Source organism: Cajanus cajan, chromosome 10 (genome assembly GCF_000230855.2).
Source record: "Cajanus cajan strain Asha chromosome 10, NIPB_CcT2T_4, whole genome shotgun sequence".
Lineage (NCBI taxonomy): Eukaryota > Viridiplantae > Streptophyta > Magnoliopsida > Fabales > Fabaceae > Cajanus > Cajanus cajan.
In genome coordinates, this window is record NC_138526.1 from 49,633,141 (window position 1) to 49,648,239 (window position 15,099).

The 15,099-nt window shown below is 31.5% G+C and overlaps 3 protein-coding genes across 3 annotated transcripts; 2 read left to right on the plus strand and 1 right to left on the minus strand.

The window, feature by feature from the left end:
- Positions 1 to 2,276: 2,276 nt before the first annotated feature.
- LOC109806500 (nuclear transcription factor Y subunit A-3) lies at positions 2,277 to 5,162 on the plus strand. The gene is made up of 6 exons (XM_020368921.3): positions 2,277 to 2,506; positions 2,687 to 3,005; positions 3,430 to 3,572; positions 3,645 to 3,719; positions 4,249 to 4,401; positions 4,645 to 5,162. Exons 2-6 carry the CDS (start codon positions 2,738 to 2,740, stop codon positions 4,921 to 4,923), a joined length of 918 nt encoding a protein of 305 aa, XP_020224510.1. The 5' UTR covers positions 2,277 to 2,506; positions 2,687 to 2,737; the 3' UTR covers positions 4,924 to 5,162.
- A 1,195-nt stretch (positions 5,163 to 6,357) lies between these two features.
- On the plus strand, positions 6,358 to 10,288 carry LOC109806701 (PHD finger protein ALFIN-LIKE 5). Its single transcript, XM_020369175.3, has 5 exons — positions 6,358 to 6,569; positions 7,030 to 7,062; positions 7,754 to 7,982; positions 8,408 to 8,543; positions 9,821 to 10,288. Exons 1-5 carry the CDS (start codon positions 6,485 to 6,487, stop codon positions 10,082 to 10,084), a joined length of 747 nt encoding a protein of 248 aa, XP_020224764.1. The 5' UTR covers positions 6,358 to 6,484; the 3' UTR covers positions 10,085 to 10,288.
- A 2,452-nt stretch (positions 10,289 to 12,740) lies between these two features.
- Positions 12,741 to 14,267, minus strand: LOC109806113 (uncharacterized). The gene has a single exon (XM_020368479.3). It carries the CDS (start codon positions 13,988 to 13,990, stop codon positions 12,980 to 12,982), a length of 1,011 nt encoding a protein of 336 aa, XP_020224068.1. The 5' UTR covers positions 13,991 to 14,267; the 3' UTR covers positions 12,741 to 12,979.
- Between the last annotated feature and the right edge of the window lie 832 nt (positions 14,268 to 15,099).

The following is a 15,099-nucleotide window of genomic DNA, read 5'->3' on the forward strand; positions in this document are numbered from 1 at the left end:
AAAAGTTTATTACCCTTTGTTTTTGACAAATTGTCATTTGTGAATAGTTGTTCCAGCCCTATTATTCAGGAAAGTAAAGCTTAATTTCAAGGGTCATGTCGCAAGATCAAATTGGGAAATTGATATTTAGAAAGTAGCGTAGGATACTTTTTCTTTTTAACGCCTAGGAATATGATTTCAAATTGTATATTATTAATTTCAATTGATGGACAACGTAAAACTTCTATTTGAAAGAAATTTGCTCTGTTTAGCCTAGCATATCTTAGTTCTGACATGCTTTCCGTCTCCACACTAAAACTCAATCGTTATTTCATGCTCTCCACGTACCACCTTCAGCATGTCTCATTAGCACCAACGTAGAATATTCAACTCGCTTTTAGAGCCACAAAAGATAGTGAGGTGAAAAAATTGTCATTTTCTTTATTAAGTGCATGTATATAGTATAAAAGTTTTTCCACATGAAGTCGAAAAGTTTTAAAACTTAGGTGTTTTTCTTCGATGTGACGAGATAATGTAAAAAAAAATAATAATAAAAATGTAACTCTATACAATGTTTTTCACGCTCAAATTTTATCATAACATCAATATACACAATCTCTTATGATTAAAAAAAAAAGAGAGATAAACTCAAATTTTATTATGTTTTTTTTAACCATGAAATGACAAGCATAAGGATAATGCGGTAAAACTTGAGTATGAAAAAAAATAAATGTTCTACTTCACAATTACGCAAAACTCATGTATTAATAGTATTATCTATCGACATTGGACAAGACGATTAGGTGTCAACTCTTATGATGCCGTTGCTATTTCTTTCTTTTTGATGTCTTTCGCGAAGTTTCCAAAATTTTATCCTTCTTGATAATCCCAATTTGTATGCTAATTATAATTTAATTTTGTATTGTAATTACTAAGGTGTTTGTCTAATATTCTGTTGGATAGCATAGTTATTTTAAATGAGTATTTTTTTAGAGACTATTTTTCAACTAGAGTATTCTTTAGAAATTCTTCTCAACTTCATGTCTTTCAATTTATTTTTAATTTCAGTTTTAAGCTTAATTTTATTATTTTAAAAAATATTAATAGTTGAAAATAACCCTGTGATACGATACATTGTGTTTATTATATTGAACTTTATTAATATTTCTTTTATCTTCTTTTGTTTGCTTGTGTATTTCATACATTACCCTCACATCTTTTTCTTTTCATAATTTATTATAAATTTAAAATATAATCTATATATTTGAATACATTTATATATTATAAATTTTTATTTATAATGTAATTTATATATTAAAATATTTATTGATGATGAATTTTATCCTATTCATCTATAACTTATAACTATTATAATAATACCTACTTTATATATTTAAAGTTCTTTTTTACATTATTAATCATAGGACTTAGGATACTATCTAAACCATTTGTAATTTATATATGGTTTGTGATGAGAGTTAGAGGTAGAAACATATTAGACAACGCCAGATGTTGATTGATCTAATCCTAACCTGTTAAAAAGTTAGTAAACCGGAGTCCGGTTTGTTTACTTAATACAAGCTTTTTCTTTTCTTTTCTTTTTTTAGTTTATTTAAAAGTTTGACTTGACTCATGAAGATGTGCTATGTTTGGTATCATACTGTAAATAAGTCAATAGACATGTAGGTATAGATAGACTAATAAGCCTAAGTATCAAACATATTATTATTAATTATATGTACATATATATATATATATTAAATATAAATATTAATATGTAAATTAATATATAATGTTATTTTATATTTTAAATACGTCGGTAAGCTTACTAGATTTTCTCAAAAGGTCTAGAGTTTGTCTTTATAATTAAAATTTTATTTTTAAAGTTTAAATATGACATTTTCAATAAGTTGTTTGGCCTATTTCCATTCCTGAGGGGAGAATATATAAATTAAAATTTATTAATATTATTTATAAAAATAAAAAAATAAAAAGACAAATGAGAAGAAGTACACAAACGGGTCTGGCAGCGTGACTTAGGCTAAAAATTTGGAGGCATTCAAGATTAAATAATAAAAAAGAAAATCTTACTAAGATGAGAGAGTGCGATGCGACGCTCCTTTACTATTTTTCATTTTTTTAAAAACCTGCAAAGCAAGAACAACAACAGGGACAACAAAACGATAAAATGGAATGCATAAAGATAAACTATTTTTAAATCAAAGATATTTTAAAAAATAGATTCTTACTTTTAAAAATGATTTTGTCTTTAACATAAGTCGGGAGGGTGGCAGATGAGTGTAGTAGTTGGTGTGTTAATGCATTGTTTTTGAGAGCAGCAAGTAGACGTCACTTTAAGGGTCAAGACTTGGCACTAAAGCCAAGAGACCAAAAAGACCGAAACAATGATTGTGATGGAGTCATTCAAGTGTGTGAGTGAGTGAAAGTCTCTTCTAAGCTTACATTACATAGTTTCAAGGCACAAGAAGAAAACATGCACACCTTCTCATCCTATCCAATTTTCAAGGTCTCTCTTCTTTCTACCTTCCTTGTTTTTTCATTTATCTTTACTTTCTTTTTTTCTTCCCTTGTAATTGGAGCTTAAGATGATGGAACTCATCTTGATAGATAGTGTTTGGTTCTTGCATTATTTTTTTTAGCCAATTCTCAATTCTCATATCTATTTATCAAATTTCCTTTTTTGAAGGTAAGTGGATTGTTGTTCTAAGTGTTAAGCTTTGAGCTAGTGTGGAAAACAATGAATTGCTTATGCGAGAAAGACTCTGCTCTATTTTCTTCTCATTCAACATCCCCCTTTGTTCCTGGATGCCCAGCATGGGGGGCTTCTGAATCTGAAGTCAAACAATCTTCTATGTCCACAAGTTTGAGCTTCAAAGTGGATGTTATGCTTATGCCACCACAACACCACAAGAGCAAGACACCGAGTTTTCAATTCCAAGAACAGGATTCATCTTCAACTCAATCCACTGATCAATCTTATCCGGAAGTTGGTTCAGCACAATCCGGTATTTGGATCGAAACCCTGTCTTTTTTGTATATTTCTGAATGCCTGTGCTTATCAGCTGGTGTTTTGTCATTTCTCTCTGTTAAATGGTGTATATGTTTCTTACTGGTAATAGAAAGGAAATGGAGTATTTCAGGTCTATGATTGTGATCCCGTGTTGCACTATCTCCTCACTTAGCATTGTTTATTGGATAAAAATTACAATAGAAGTTTTTATTCCAAGAGTTGGAATTTGTCTTAGATAGTTGAATCAATGTCAAATGCTCAGCATGTTACTTACTAAACCATATTGATAAGTATTTAATATGAGAGTTTAGCTCAATTGGTTGAACAGGGTGTATGAGTGTTATAAATCTCTTGGTACCAAGTTTGGTTCCTACGGATAAAAAAAAATTGATGAGTATTTGCTTTGGTTTGGATACTAGGTCAAATTTCTGTCTATCATAGTTCAATTGGTTCAACACTTGGTAGTACTGGAGAAAAGAGTATGGGATGTGCCATCAGGTCATTTATGGGGAGTCAGGATTTCACCTTCCCTCCTCCACAACTGAATCATAGCCAATCACTTGTAAGTAGATATATCCTCATGTTCTTGTGGATGGAAGATATATGCATATGTTTTATTAAATTTGGGTTTCAGGCTCATCTTGCATTTCACTATGCTGACTCATGCTATACTGGCCAAATGGCTGCTGCATATGGTCCAAAGTCAAAGGTAATTAGTACTCTAGAGATTATTCATATATTTTCATTACTGTTTATTTAAGTAATCTTTTCTCTGCTCAGGAATATTGAGATTCACCTTAAAATAAGAAGTCAGGCAATGTTTACAAGTATATTCTTCTTGTCTTTTTCCACAGTTGATTGAAAAAGAAAGCAGCCATTCTATCTATAGTAGGGTTGTATTGTACTAATCAAGCATCAATTATTTGGATTTCTTATATGATGTTTTTGTTAGACATATAGTTAGTTAGCAATTAGTTGGTAATTAGTTACTTTCCTTTTCCCGGTATAAGTCATGTAAATGTGTTGATGTAATCAACTTTTCTCATTCTAACAGTACCAAATTTACAACTCTTACAATTTTCTCTTCATCCTCTCTCATGAGCTATGTTCCTAAACTGTTATAGTTCTCTAAATTAATTAATTACCCTGCACAATAAAACCATGAAACTTGTAGCTAGTTACAAGATTTGGCATCAAGACGAATTCCAAAATAATCTGATGAGATTCCTCATGTCCAGCCAGTGGAACCTGCTCCTGTTCGAATTCCTCTGCCACTGGATGTTACAGAAGAACCCATATATGTGAATTCAAAGCAGTACCATGCTATTCTGAGGCGAAGACAGTATCGAGCAAAACTTGAAGCGCATAGCAAACCCCTCAAGGATCGAAAAGTTAGTGTATTTATGTTTGAATAAAACTTACATGCAGTAATATAGGTGTTGTTGATGCTATTCTCTATTAAGAATTAGAGTTTTATCTTAATAATAATGTCAATATGTATTGCTGAGAAACTTCAATTCTAATTGTAAAACAAAACCAGCAATATCTATGATCTTGTATCTAAGTTTTCTCTAATATGTTTTCTTTTATAAGAACAAATTCTGTTAAACTACTCTAACGATATTGTTGTGCAGCCTTATCTTCATGAGTCGCGCCATCTACATGCAATAAAGAGAGCTAGAGGCGCTGGTGGTCGTTTTCTCAACACTAAAAAGCTCCAACAATCAAAGCTTACTTCAGCAAATCACTGCCTCACTCGCATGAATTTGAGTGCAGAATCTAAAATGCATCAAATGGAACAAAACTACATGAATGGTGCTGATCATGTCACATATGCTGCAAGGGATATGAAGAATTATACAGCAGATAAGGATGGTGGCACCACTCAGCACCATCTATCTGTCTACATGTGATGTGACTTGTTGGACACACAATTTTTCTTGTGTTGTTCCACTGGGTAGTCATCCTTGGCTCATATTTAATATGTCGTTGTTATTCTTGTTTCTTTTGATTTTCCTTCATGGACCTATTGTATACCCTAAAGTTGTTTGAAACTGACTCGTCATAAACAATGTTTTTTCCAAGTTAATGCCATATCTGCAACATGTTTTGTTGAAATGCGTATATATGATTTCTAATGTTTGGTTTCTAATGTCACCACCTCATATACCGATGCTTTGTTGAAAACAATTCTGTTCACCGTTGACATCCTGCTTTGGAGGTTCCGATATTTTCTATGAACCAATCATTCTTCTTTCCTCAGAACTACGGCATTTCACCTCTTATATAATATTTGATTATATATCCCTCCAATTTTTTGTTAGGCTTTTACGATATTGTTAAAACTTCATATTGGATATTGATTTCATTGAAACTAGCGATTAACAAAGGTACTGTGCCTCTGAAAAAAAATTAAATAAAAAATAGTTATTGTATGTCTTTTTTTCCTATTTTATCTTTAGATATATTAGTAAAAAATAATTAAATATAAATATAGGAGTATAATTATTTTTTTTAAAATAGAAAAAGAAATTTTTTTATAGATATTATTATATATAAGTAACCAGAATATAAATTTCATGAATTATTGCCGTTGTCATATGAAGGTGTTAAACTGTTTGCTCGGAAGATGATAAACAATAGCATACCAACTATTAATTTGAGAAATTTAAATTTTTGTTCTCATCCTCTTATAAAATGTTATAAACACCTGTTATTATATCAGGCAAAAACATTTATTTAATCGACTTATTTATTATTTATTAAAGACAATATAGATAATTAATATGTTTCCTTAAATAAAATTTTAAGTTTGAAATATTGTAGAGTGAAAAAAGTTAGAGATAAAACATTTCACTAAAACCGTGATTTTTTTTTCATAGATTAGTATATTTATGACCAGTGGTATAATGATAAAAAAAGAAAAAAAACAATTCTGACAAGTAAATAAAAATAAAATAAATAATATGTGTATTACACAGTCATTTAGTGACGAGTTATCTTGTATAACAAGTTTTGTTAATTTTTTTAATAAGTACATTATATGAATCATATAATATAATTTTTTTTATTATGAAAGGAAAAAAAGGAACATTTTGAGATTTTAGTATATAATTAAGTAATAATAATAGGAAACAAGGCATGATTGCAAGTTGGGGTACTGGCTAGGTCCCACAATTGCATAATTGCATGTATTTGTGTAGGACGAAAAAAGAAATTAAAATTAAAATAATAATTGATAATTGATGTCCGTTGAAGCATGCAGGTCCTAAGTTGATTGTAGTGGAAGCGAGCACATAGGATCGAAGCAAATATATCATGCAAAATGCAAAAGAAATAAAATAGAGTCGTCCATTAAACTGAAACAAACGCAGCACATAACATAATATCTCTCTCTGCAATTCGTTCTCTCTCAAAATTTGTGTAGTGTGTGTAGGGAGAGGCTAAACGACACCGTTTTCAGTGTCTCTGAGAATGGAAGCGCGAACTCGCTCTGTAGAAGACATATTTGAGGATTTCAAGGGCCGAAGAGCGGGCATCATCAAGGCCCTTACCAGCGGTACTAACATTTTCCAATTCCATTTGCATGCCATGCACTACCAAATCAAATTAATTCATTAACAAATACTCTTCTTTGCATATGCATGTTCCTTTTTTCTTTCTTATTTTCATAATGAGTTAACAAATTAAAAAAATAATCATAAATCACAAATCATGGCAATGGATTGATTCTTCATTGATCTACTGTAGCGGTTTCTTTCTTATACTTCTTGTCATTTTCGTTCATGAATGAGACATTAACCTGCCAGCAATTACTTTTGTGTGTCTGCATATCCCCTTAGTTTTATTCAATTTTTAAAGTCATTTCTTTTATTTTCTGCACCTGCAAGAATTTCAACTTGCATGATAAATTTTGATCCTTTTTTTCTATTTATTTTTAAATTTCTGCATGTGAAGGTTTTAAAGTTTTTTTTTTTGTATTTAAATTTTTTTTTTTGGGTTTGTTCATGTTGTTGCAGATGTTGAAGATTTCTACAGCCAATGTGATCCTGGTAAGTTACCTTGATTTTAAGTTTGTATTATTTCTTTTAGTGGTTTGCAGTTACTGCCCCTTGAGTAATTACTGCAATTAGGTCAATATGTCAGCATAGCTGTTTTACTTGTTTTAATGTTTGATTCTCATTGTAGTAAGGATGTCAACTTGGTCAATTTATTGTAATTTGTTATGATTTTATCTTTATCTTTTTAAAAAAAAAAAAAAAAAAGAACTAGGTTCCCAGTGATCTCTTTTTGTATTTCAATTGACAATGACAGTTTACTGTCCTCAATCATCTGTGGTAGATTACTAGTGTTAAACAACTCAAATCCTCCGCACATACCTGCACGTCCCTTGCACGTACCCCGCATGTCTTTCTTACTCCAACAAACTTGTTTCTCTTCCTTCTCAACAGATTGCATGCAATGGGAATTCACTAGAATAGGAATCATTTTCATTTTATTGTCTCACGTATCACACTTATAATCCATGAGTTAATAATACAATTCAATACAGTTTTACCTTCTCTTTCCTATTTTTAGTCATGGAATTGCTTCTTATTATTCTTTATATATGTTGTAAGACTTGCATACATCCTATACTGGTTCTCCTGTTTAATCGCAATGCTATGCACATATTAACTTGCTTTCTTTTGTAGTTATTTTATTTTGTATAAGTTTAACATTTCAGTTATTTTATTCTTTCAGAGAAGGAGAATTTGTGCTTATATGGATTACCTAATGAGCACTGGGAAGTAAATTTACCTGTTGAAGAAGTTCCTCCAGAGCTTCCTGAGCCTGTCCTGGGCATTAACTTTGCTAGGGATGGCATGCAGGAAAAAGACTGGTTATCTTTAGTTGCTGTTCATAGTGACACATGGTTACTTGCCCTTGCCTTTTATTTTGGAGCCAGATTTGGATTTGATAAAACTGACAGGTATATTTTACAGAGCATAACTCTTATATTTCATGTCATACTTGTCTAATTTATCACATTGGTTCAGTCAAGTTTGTGACTTTGTGTAGGTTTAATTCTTATTTTTTTTCCTCAGTTAAGTATGAGTTTTCTTCTTGTTTAGTACAAGTAATTTCTTCCTTTCAATAATTATTTTGTTACATCACTGTTTTATCTTAGTTGATTTGTAATTTTGTTTTCTAAAAAGTGATCAATCATTACTGAAGCAGTTGTCCGCCATGGAGAGGTGCAAAGATGGTGAAACATAGAATAACGTGTAATTTTTTATTTAGCAGCCACAATCAATATTCTCCAGTCATCATTTAGTAGTCTGTATTTCTTGTTGATACTTCATAATGTTGTATATGTTTTTTCCTAATCGAGACGATTTGGCATTTGTAATACAGGAAAAGACTATTCGGTATGATCAATGAACTACCAACAATATTTGAAGTTGTTAGTGGTGCAGCAAAGAAACAAGTTAAAGAGAAGTCTTCAGTTTCAAACAACAGTGGCAGCAAATCTAAGTCTTACTCTAAAGCGGTAAAAGATATTTTCTCCTCACATCTCTACATGACAAATAAATAGTTGTTCACAATTACTTATCTCTCTGAACTGTTGTGAAAAACATTAGGATGTTTTTCATGTGTAGCCTGTTTTCAGATAAAATTACATGTGCATTAAATCTTTATAACCATCTACAGGAGATAGATTTATTAACATCTTGAAAAGTATTATCAGAAATCTTAGAGTTTAGTAGATACAACCCTTAACCTAAAATATAGAAAGCTATGGATTGTGTTTTCTTTGTTTTTCTCTTTGCAGTTTTTAATTTCTTTATTATCCCCTTTGCTCTAAATAAAAATAAAATAGAGAAGTGGGTTGGCATGGTGCATGCATCAAGATGAAAGGTTATATGAAGGCTAGAAAAAAGGACTGTAGCTGCAGCTTAATTTTTTCAGTTGTCTGTCTTACCCAGGACAAGGTGCAAAAACTTAGTATTAACTGTAATGATTTAAACTGGCTGACACTGAATTGGAAAAGAAATAAAAGAATAAGAAGAAAAATAGCAACTAGTTTAATTGGTTGCTTTGAGCAAGACCAAAATGAAACAATTATTTAGATCAAATAAAAGTGATCTTCCTCATTATGGACTGTCTCCCAAGAAAGTAGCTAGAGTGAAACAATCTCTATTAAACTCGCACAATCTTGTTACAATTTGTCCTTTCCATCATAACATGTGTTCTAAAAGACAGAGGTGCTACAATTACATTTTTGTTGATAAGAAAAGAACTTTATATCCGTAGCCTTGCATATGATGTATTATTAGTTTCGACCTCACATTCACATAAAAAATGAAATAGGATAAATATATTAGTTGCACTGGTTAATTCTTGGAAGCTTTGTAATTGTAAGGGGAATTTGTTCTGAAGAATTATGGCATGCAAATGAGTATTGAATGGTTGATGCACTCTGATTATATTAGGATTTACAACTGCTAGCACCACCCTACAAGGGATGGTGAATAAAAAGAGAATAAAGGATCCTAATATGTTGTAATTATATATCATGTCTTTTTTGTTATTTTTGAATTCAATGTATAGAATGTTGGTAGCAGCATCTCATTCCTGTTAATGCATGAATGAAGTGTGGCTGTTAACGGAAGGGTCACTATGTTATGCATAGTTGCATATGCACTTGCAAATATTTTTAGGAGGTTGAGAATATCTGACTTGTGTGGGTAGTGTTATCTTGTTTGTGGTTCCCTTTTACTCTTTAGATAATTTATGTTCTTGTGAAATTGTTGGTTGGTGGAGTAGCGGGCTTCTGAAACCCAGGGTAGACAGTCAAAGGCATTACAAGCAAAAGATGAGGAGGAAGGACTAGAAGAGCAAGATGATGATGAACATGGAGAAACCTTGTGTGGGGCATGTGGTGAGAATTATGGTACTGATGAATTCTGGATTTGCTGTGACATCTGTGAGAAGTGGTTCCATGGAAAATGCGTGAAGATCACCCCTGCTAGGGCAGAGCATATCAAGCACTACAAGTGTCCATCATGCAGTAACAAGAGAGCTCGCTAAGCAAGTTTCCATCATGGGAACACTTTGTTCGATCTGGTTAATGTTTTTCTTTCTAGATGTAGTTGATGGATAGTCTTTCTGTTTGACACGAGTAGATTTCTTGTCTTTTATGTGGGATTATGCTGTGTTGGTCGTGTAGCCTGCTCGTCATTTGATGCTTTCATGGGAGCATTATTGAGTTGGGAAAGTTAATTTTTTTCAATCCTTGCCCTAACTATGGAACCGCGACAGCATAAGCTCCATATAAGAGCGTGTTTGAAGCTATGTTAACAATCCACATATGAATACATTTTCACGTCTAAATGAAAAAAGATGGAGAAGTTAATCTTTGTAGTGTTGGTATTGACGTGATTTTGTTAACCTAGTGGGTTGAGACTATAATCTCTTGTCACCTTAATTATATAGAAATGGAAGTACTACGAGATTTGCACCAAATGAATGGGATGACATTTTAGCATCTTAATTTTTATACTCGCTTTAGAGTGAGGGGAAGCAAAGTCTAGAAGTTTAGACTTTTTCATCACATCAAACGAGAATTTTTATTAGAAACAGAGTACCATTTTGAAGCTTGATAGTTGATTCCAGGAAGTTATTCGCTTTGACGAAGATTATCTTAGTTATGGAGAAATTTTTTTTATTATTATTCACAATTTTGAAAAACTTATGGACGCATTGTGGTCAAATTGAGAACTTAAAAGATAACTTATTCATAAGAGAAAGTGTGCAACTTATGATTATAGGGTCAATGTTAGAATACAAAATGTAAAATTATCCTTGAGAAGGTAGAAGAGAGATATGATTGAAAGAATGATATAGAAAGGTTCTAATGAGATTTTAGTAACCAATGAATATAATTTATTTCAAAATTTTCATAAAAAACATTGGTAACCTAGGTCATAAAAAAGACATTATCAAATTGTGTAACAAAATATGTATTGAGAAAAGTATGTCACATAAGCAAAAAAATTAATGTGACAAAATCTATAATTTTTATAAATTTGATGCGATAATATCACATAGATAACTTACAAATACAATGTGGTCAAGTCGAGAACTTAAGGAGGGTGTATCCTCTTAAAAGTAACTCACTCATATAATCAATAGAGAAAGTCTGTAACTTATGATTATAGGGGTTAATGTTGTTACACAAAATGCAAAACTATCATTGGGAAGGTGGAGGAGAGAGATATGATTGCAAGAATGATATAGAAAGGTTTTAATGAGATTTTAGTAACCAATGAATATGATTTGTTTCAAAATTTCCATTGAAAAACATCGGTAGCCTTAGTCGTAAAAAAAGACAACAAATTGTGTAGCAAAATATGTATTGTGAAGAGTATGCCACATAAGCAAAATAGCTAACGTGACAAAATTTAAAATTTTTAGAAATTTGATGTGGCAATGTCACACTTTGTGACTCAATTTTTATATTATAAATAAATAGATATATAGATGGAACTTTGATTCCACCCAACATAATGGTTTATTGCCCTTTAATTTTCACTTGTTTTAGAGATTTATACATTTTTATTATATAATAATTTTTTCTCACTTATCATATCTTTTAAGGATAAAATAGAAGAAAAAAATTATATGTATACAAAAAATTAATTATCATCAATTTTATTGATAATTAGTAGAGTCAAGACATTTTGTGTTACTATTCACTTTCTATCAAAAAAATTAATGATTTTGAGAACAATTATGTAATGTATAATTACTTAATGGAAGTTTTTATTTGTGGTAGAAATGTAATGTATTACTTAGCAGAAGTTTTCATTTGAAGAACAAAATAGTTCTATTAAAAATGGAGATCAAAAGTAGTTGAGGGAAAAAATATCTCCATTATTTATTGTTATAAATAATTACTATTTTATTTTATAATAAAATTTATTTAAGATTATTTTACTTTTTTATAATTATACATTATCTCACTTGATTTACATATTGTAACTTTACTATTTATATTTTTTTATTTTATATTGTATTTAAACAAAATATATAAAAACTCAAAATATTTCAACCCTACTAATAATTAAAAATATCACTTTTAAATTATTCTAAAAATATGTTTAATTAATTTTTAATGTTTTTAAGAATATATTTAAAATTCTAATAATAAAAAGAGTAAGAGTAAAAATAAGAGTTATAGTTTTGAAAATAACGTTTATATTTGCATGAAAATATATCCTTTTCAAAGTGAATGACAAATATGGAATATCACATTCTTACATTCACATTGTGAATAATAAATTTATAAATCTTGAAACATGCAGAGTGTGGTTACCCACGACAAACCAAACCCACGTAATTGACTCCCTCCCTCGTGGATTTAACGTATTCGCATAGAGTATCTAGTAAATTAGAACTGTTGGATGAAGACTAGAGAATTTTAATTTTCAATGTAGATTTCAAGTTTAATCTATTGAGTTTAAAATATGAGCCTTTTTCTATTCATTGGAAAATACAAGATTCCTAATTTGTGATCAGTGGCTGCAATACCAATTCACAGCGCTCTTGTTGGAAACACCTCCGTAGTTTGTATAGTAGACAAGACTTTAATTAGATAGCTACCTACCACAATCTTTATAATAGTATTGAAATCCAAAGGATCTCAAGGTTTCATATTTATCTTGTCTGAAATTGTTGCAGGATGTGAAACCACATCAGCTCGTGTTAATGTAACTATGTTAGAATAATTTTTATTCAGAATATACACATAAGAAATGACTTCCAATAACTTCACACTGATCAAGCAGTCAACCTGGCTAAAGAAGGCAGAAAAAGAAAAGAAAAAAAGGGACAAGTTGAAAAGAAAATAAGCAGAGGACTTTGACAAAAGAAAAAGAGAGGAGAAAAACCCTTCTCCTTCTATGTATTTTCTCTTTGTTGTTATTAAGTGAAAACCTCTTGATTTTTGGTGGAAAGTCGTTTAACGAACTCATAAGTAGTGATCATAGTGGTTGCTGAGACAGACATTGAAGCCCATCTAGGTCCCAACCCTCTATAACATGCCATCCAACCACCCTCCCTAACCAAATTCCTCACTGTCTGCACCACCGTTGGTCCACGGCGTCCATGATCCAACACTTGAAGCCTTGTCTTAATGGTGTCAAATGGCATGGTTATCAAAGCAGACATGCCACCAGCCATTGCTGCACTCACTCCCTGAACCCCCATCACTAGCTTAGAATTCGGCCTCAAATATTCACTCTCACCACCACCGTTTTTCTTGCACAAGTACCACCGTACCCCACCCCACACCATTCTCTGTGCCACAGAATATGAAGCCCACCAAACAGCATTTGAAGGTGCATAGGTCAAAATTGATAACCCAAATCCCCTGTACAACCCTCTAGCCCCATCACTCTTGACAATTTTCCTAAAGGCATCAATTCCATTAACATATTGAGTTGATGAACTAGAAACACCACTTTGAACCATCAACCTCTGACTAACAACATCAACTGGGGTCCACACAAGTTGAGCTGCCATGGCTGCACTCAACCCTGCAGCAGCATTGGCAATCGTGGCAGCAGTGTGTTCAGCAAACCCTAACCTAATAGTGGCAGTGCCTACATTGCTCTTGGTGATCTCAAGGGCAGCCATGTACAAAGCCCTAGCAGGGATTGTGCCCATCAGAGAAGTGCCAAACCCTCTATACAGTGCCCTAAAACCCTCCATTCTGATCAACCAAAACGCGTTTTTTATGGAAGAAAGCTGAGAAGGCGTAACTTGTTGCCGCGTTTTCAACACAACAACGGGGTATAGGGTTGCGGAAACCACAGAGAATAGGGCTGCGCCGAGGCAGAAAAACTTGGACTTGTCCAGCTTCTGCCAATCGATTTCCGCAGGGGGGACAAGTTCTGCAGCCGATTCTTCTTCCTCGGTAGCACCCATGTTCATTTTCGCCACTTTCTCCGAACCCCACTAATCAAAATCTGATTTTTATCCCCCTCAAATTCCTGTGTTTCTCATTGTCTGCAACCCTAACTGTACAAATACGAAGTGGGAAATGAAGAAATTGAAAGAAAGGGAGAATTAAGGGATGAATTTACAAAAGGGAGGAGAAGGGGAAGGGAGTGGAACTGTACAATTTATGTTTGCACCATTGACGGAAAAGAGAGTTAAGAACATTGCGAAAGAGAAAGAAGACGAAGTTGGTTGTGAGAGGTTGGTGTTGTTATAGAAAGAGAAGGGCATAAAGGTGAGGGGGAACCGGAATCGCAGGTTGTTTGGGCTGTATTTAGGTTTTTTCTTATTCATAACATTTCCTTACAAAATTTTTGTTTTAAAACAAATTATAGTTTGAATAATTTTTAGATAGTGAAAATGCCAAGTTTTTCTTAAGAATATGTAATTTTAGTGTTTATTAACAGATTGAGAACATATTATCTTTTAAAAATATAAAGAACAAAAATAAGTAAAATAAAGAATTTATGTTTTAAAAAAGGCTAATTTATATTGTTATGAAATGTGAAATCAATAAAAAGTAATCGAATTAAATGAAATGATAAGAACAAATTGTCTCATGTTTCGTTTAATTTTATGTGTTAGTATAAAAAAATACATTATTAATCAATTAGAAATCATAAATTTTAAAATAATTATTATAAAATTTAATATTTTTACTGTAAACAATAATTGAATGGTAGTCTCTGCCAAAAAAAAAAATATGGATGATAGTCTGAAAATTATTTACATTGTTAATATATATCTTATTTACTATATGTATAAAATATTATTAATTGATGAAATAGTATTTTTAATATAATTATAATTATATACAATATTTTTTATTAAATTACAATTTAAAATTTCAATATACTCTAATTAATTTTTTTTAATTTTATATATTAATCCTAAAAAATAAAATAATTAGCCAAACGTTGAGAAGGATTGGTGAACTGACACGTGTCAGTTAGTTAAACATGTGATTTTATTTGTTAGGAAGAAAAAGAGGGAGGTGACGTGGTAAGTGGTAACCCTTATCCATCGCTGCCTGCAGTGCCAGT

Bases quoted from the DNA above. Each gene is read 5' to 3' on its own strand.
- LOC109806500 (XM_020368921.3), top strand. From the start codon at position 2,738: ATGAATTGCTTATGCGAGAAAGACTCTGCTCTATTTTCTTCTCATTCA. The intron at 3,006-3,429 runs GTATTTGGATCG...TTTGGATACTAG, and splicing joins AGTTGGTTCAGCACAATCCG to GTCAAATTTCTGTCTATCAT. The intron at 3,720-4,248 runs GTAATTAGTACT...CCTCATGTCCAG, and splicing joins CATATGGTCCAAAGTCAAAG to CCAGTGGAACCTGCTCCTGT.
- LOC109806701 (XM_020369175.3), top strand. From the start codon at position 6,485: ATGGAAGCGCGAACTCGCTCTGTAGAAGACATATTTGAGGATTTCAAG. The intron at 7,983-8,407 runs GTATATTTTACA...TTTGTAATACAG, and splicing joins GGATTTGATAAAACTGACAG to GAAAAGACTATTCGGTATGA. The intron at 8,544-9,820 runs GTAAAAGATATT...TTGGTGGAGTAG, and splicing joins CTAAGTCTTACTCTAAAGCG to CGGGCTTCTGAAACCCAGGG.
- LOC109806113 (XM_020368479.3), bottom strand. From the start codon at position 13,990: ATGAACATGGGTGCTACCGAGGAAGAAGAATCGGCTGCAGAACTTGTC.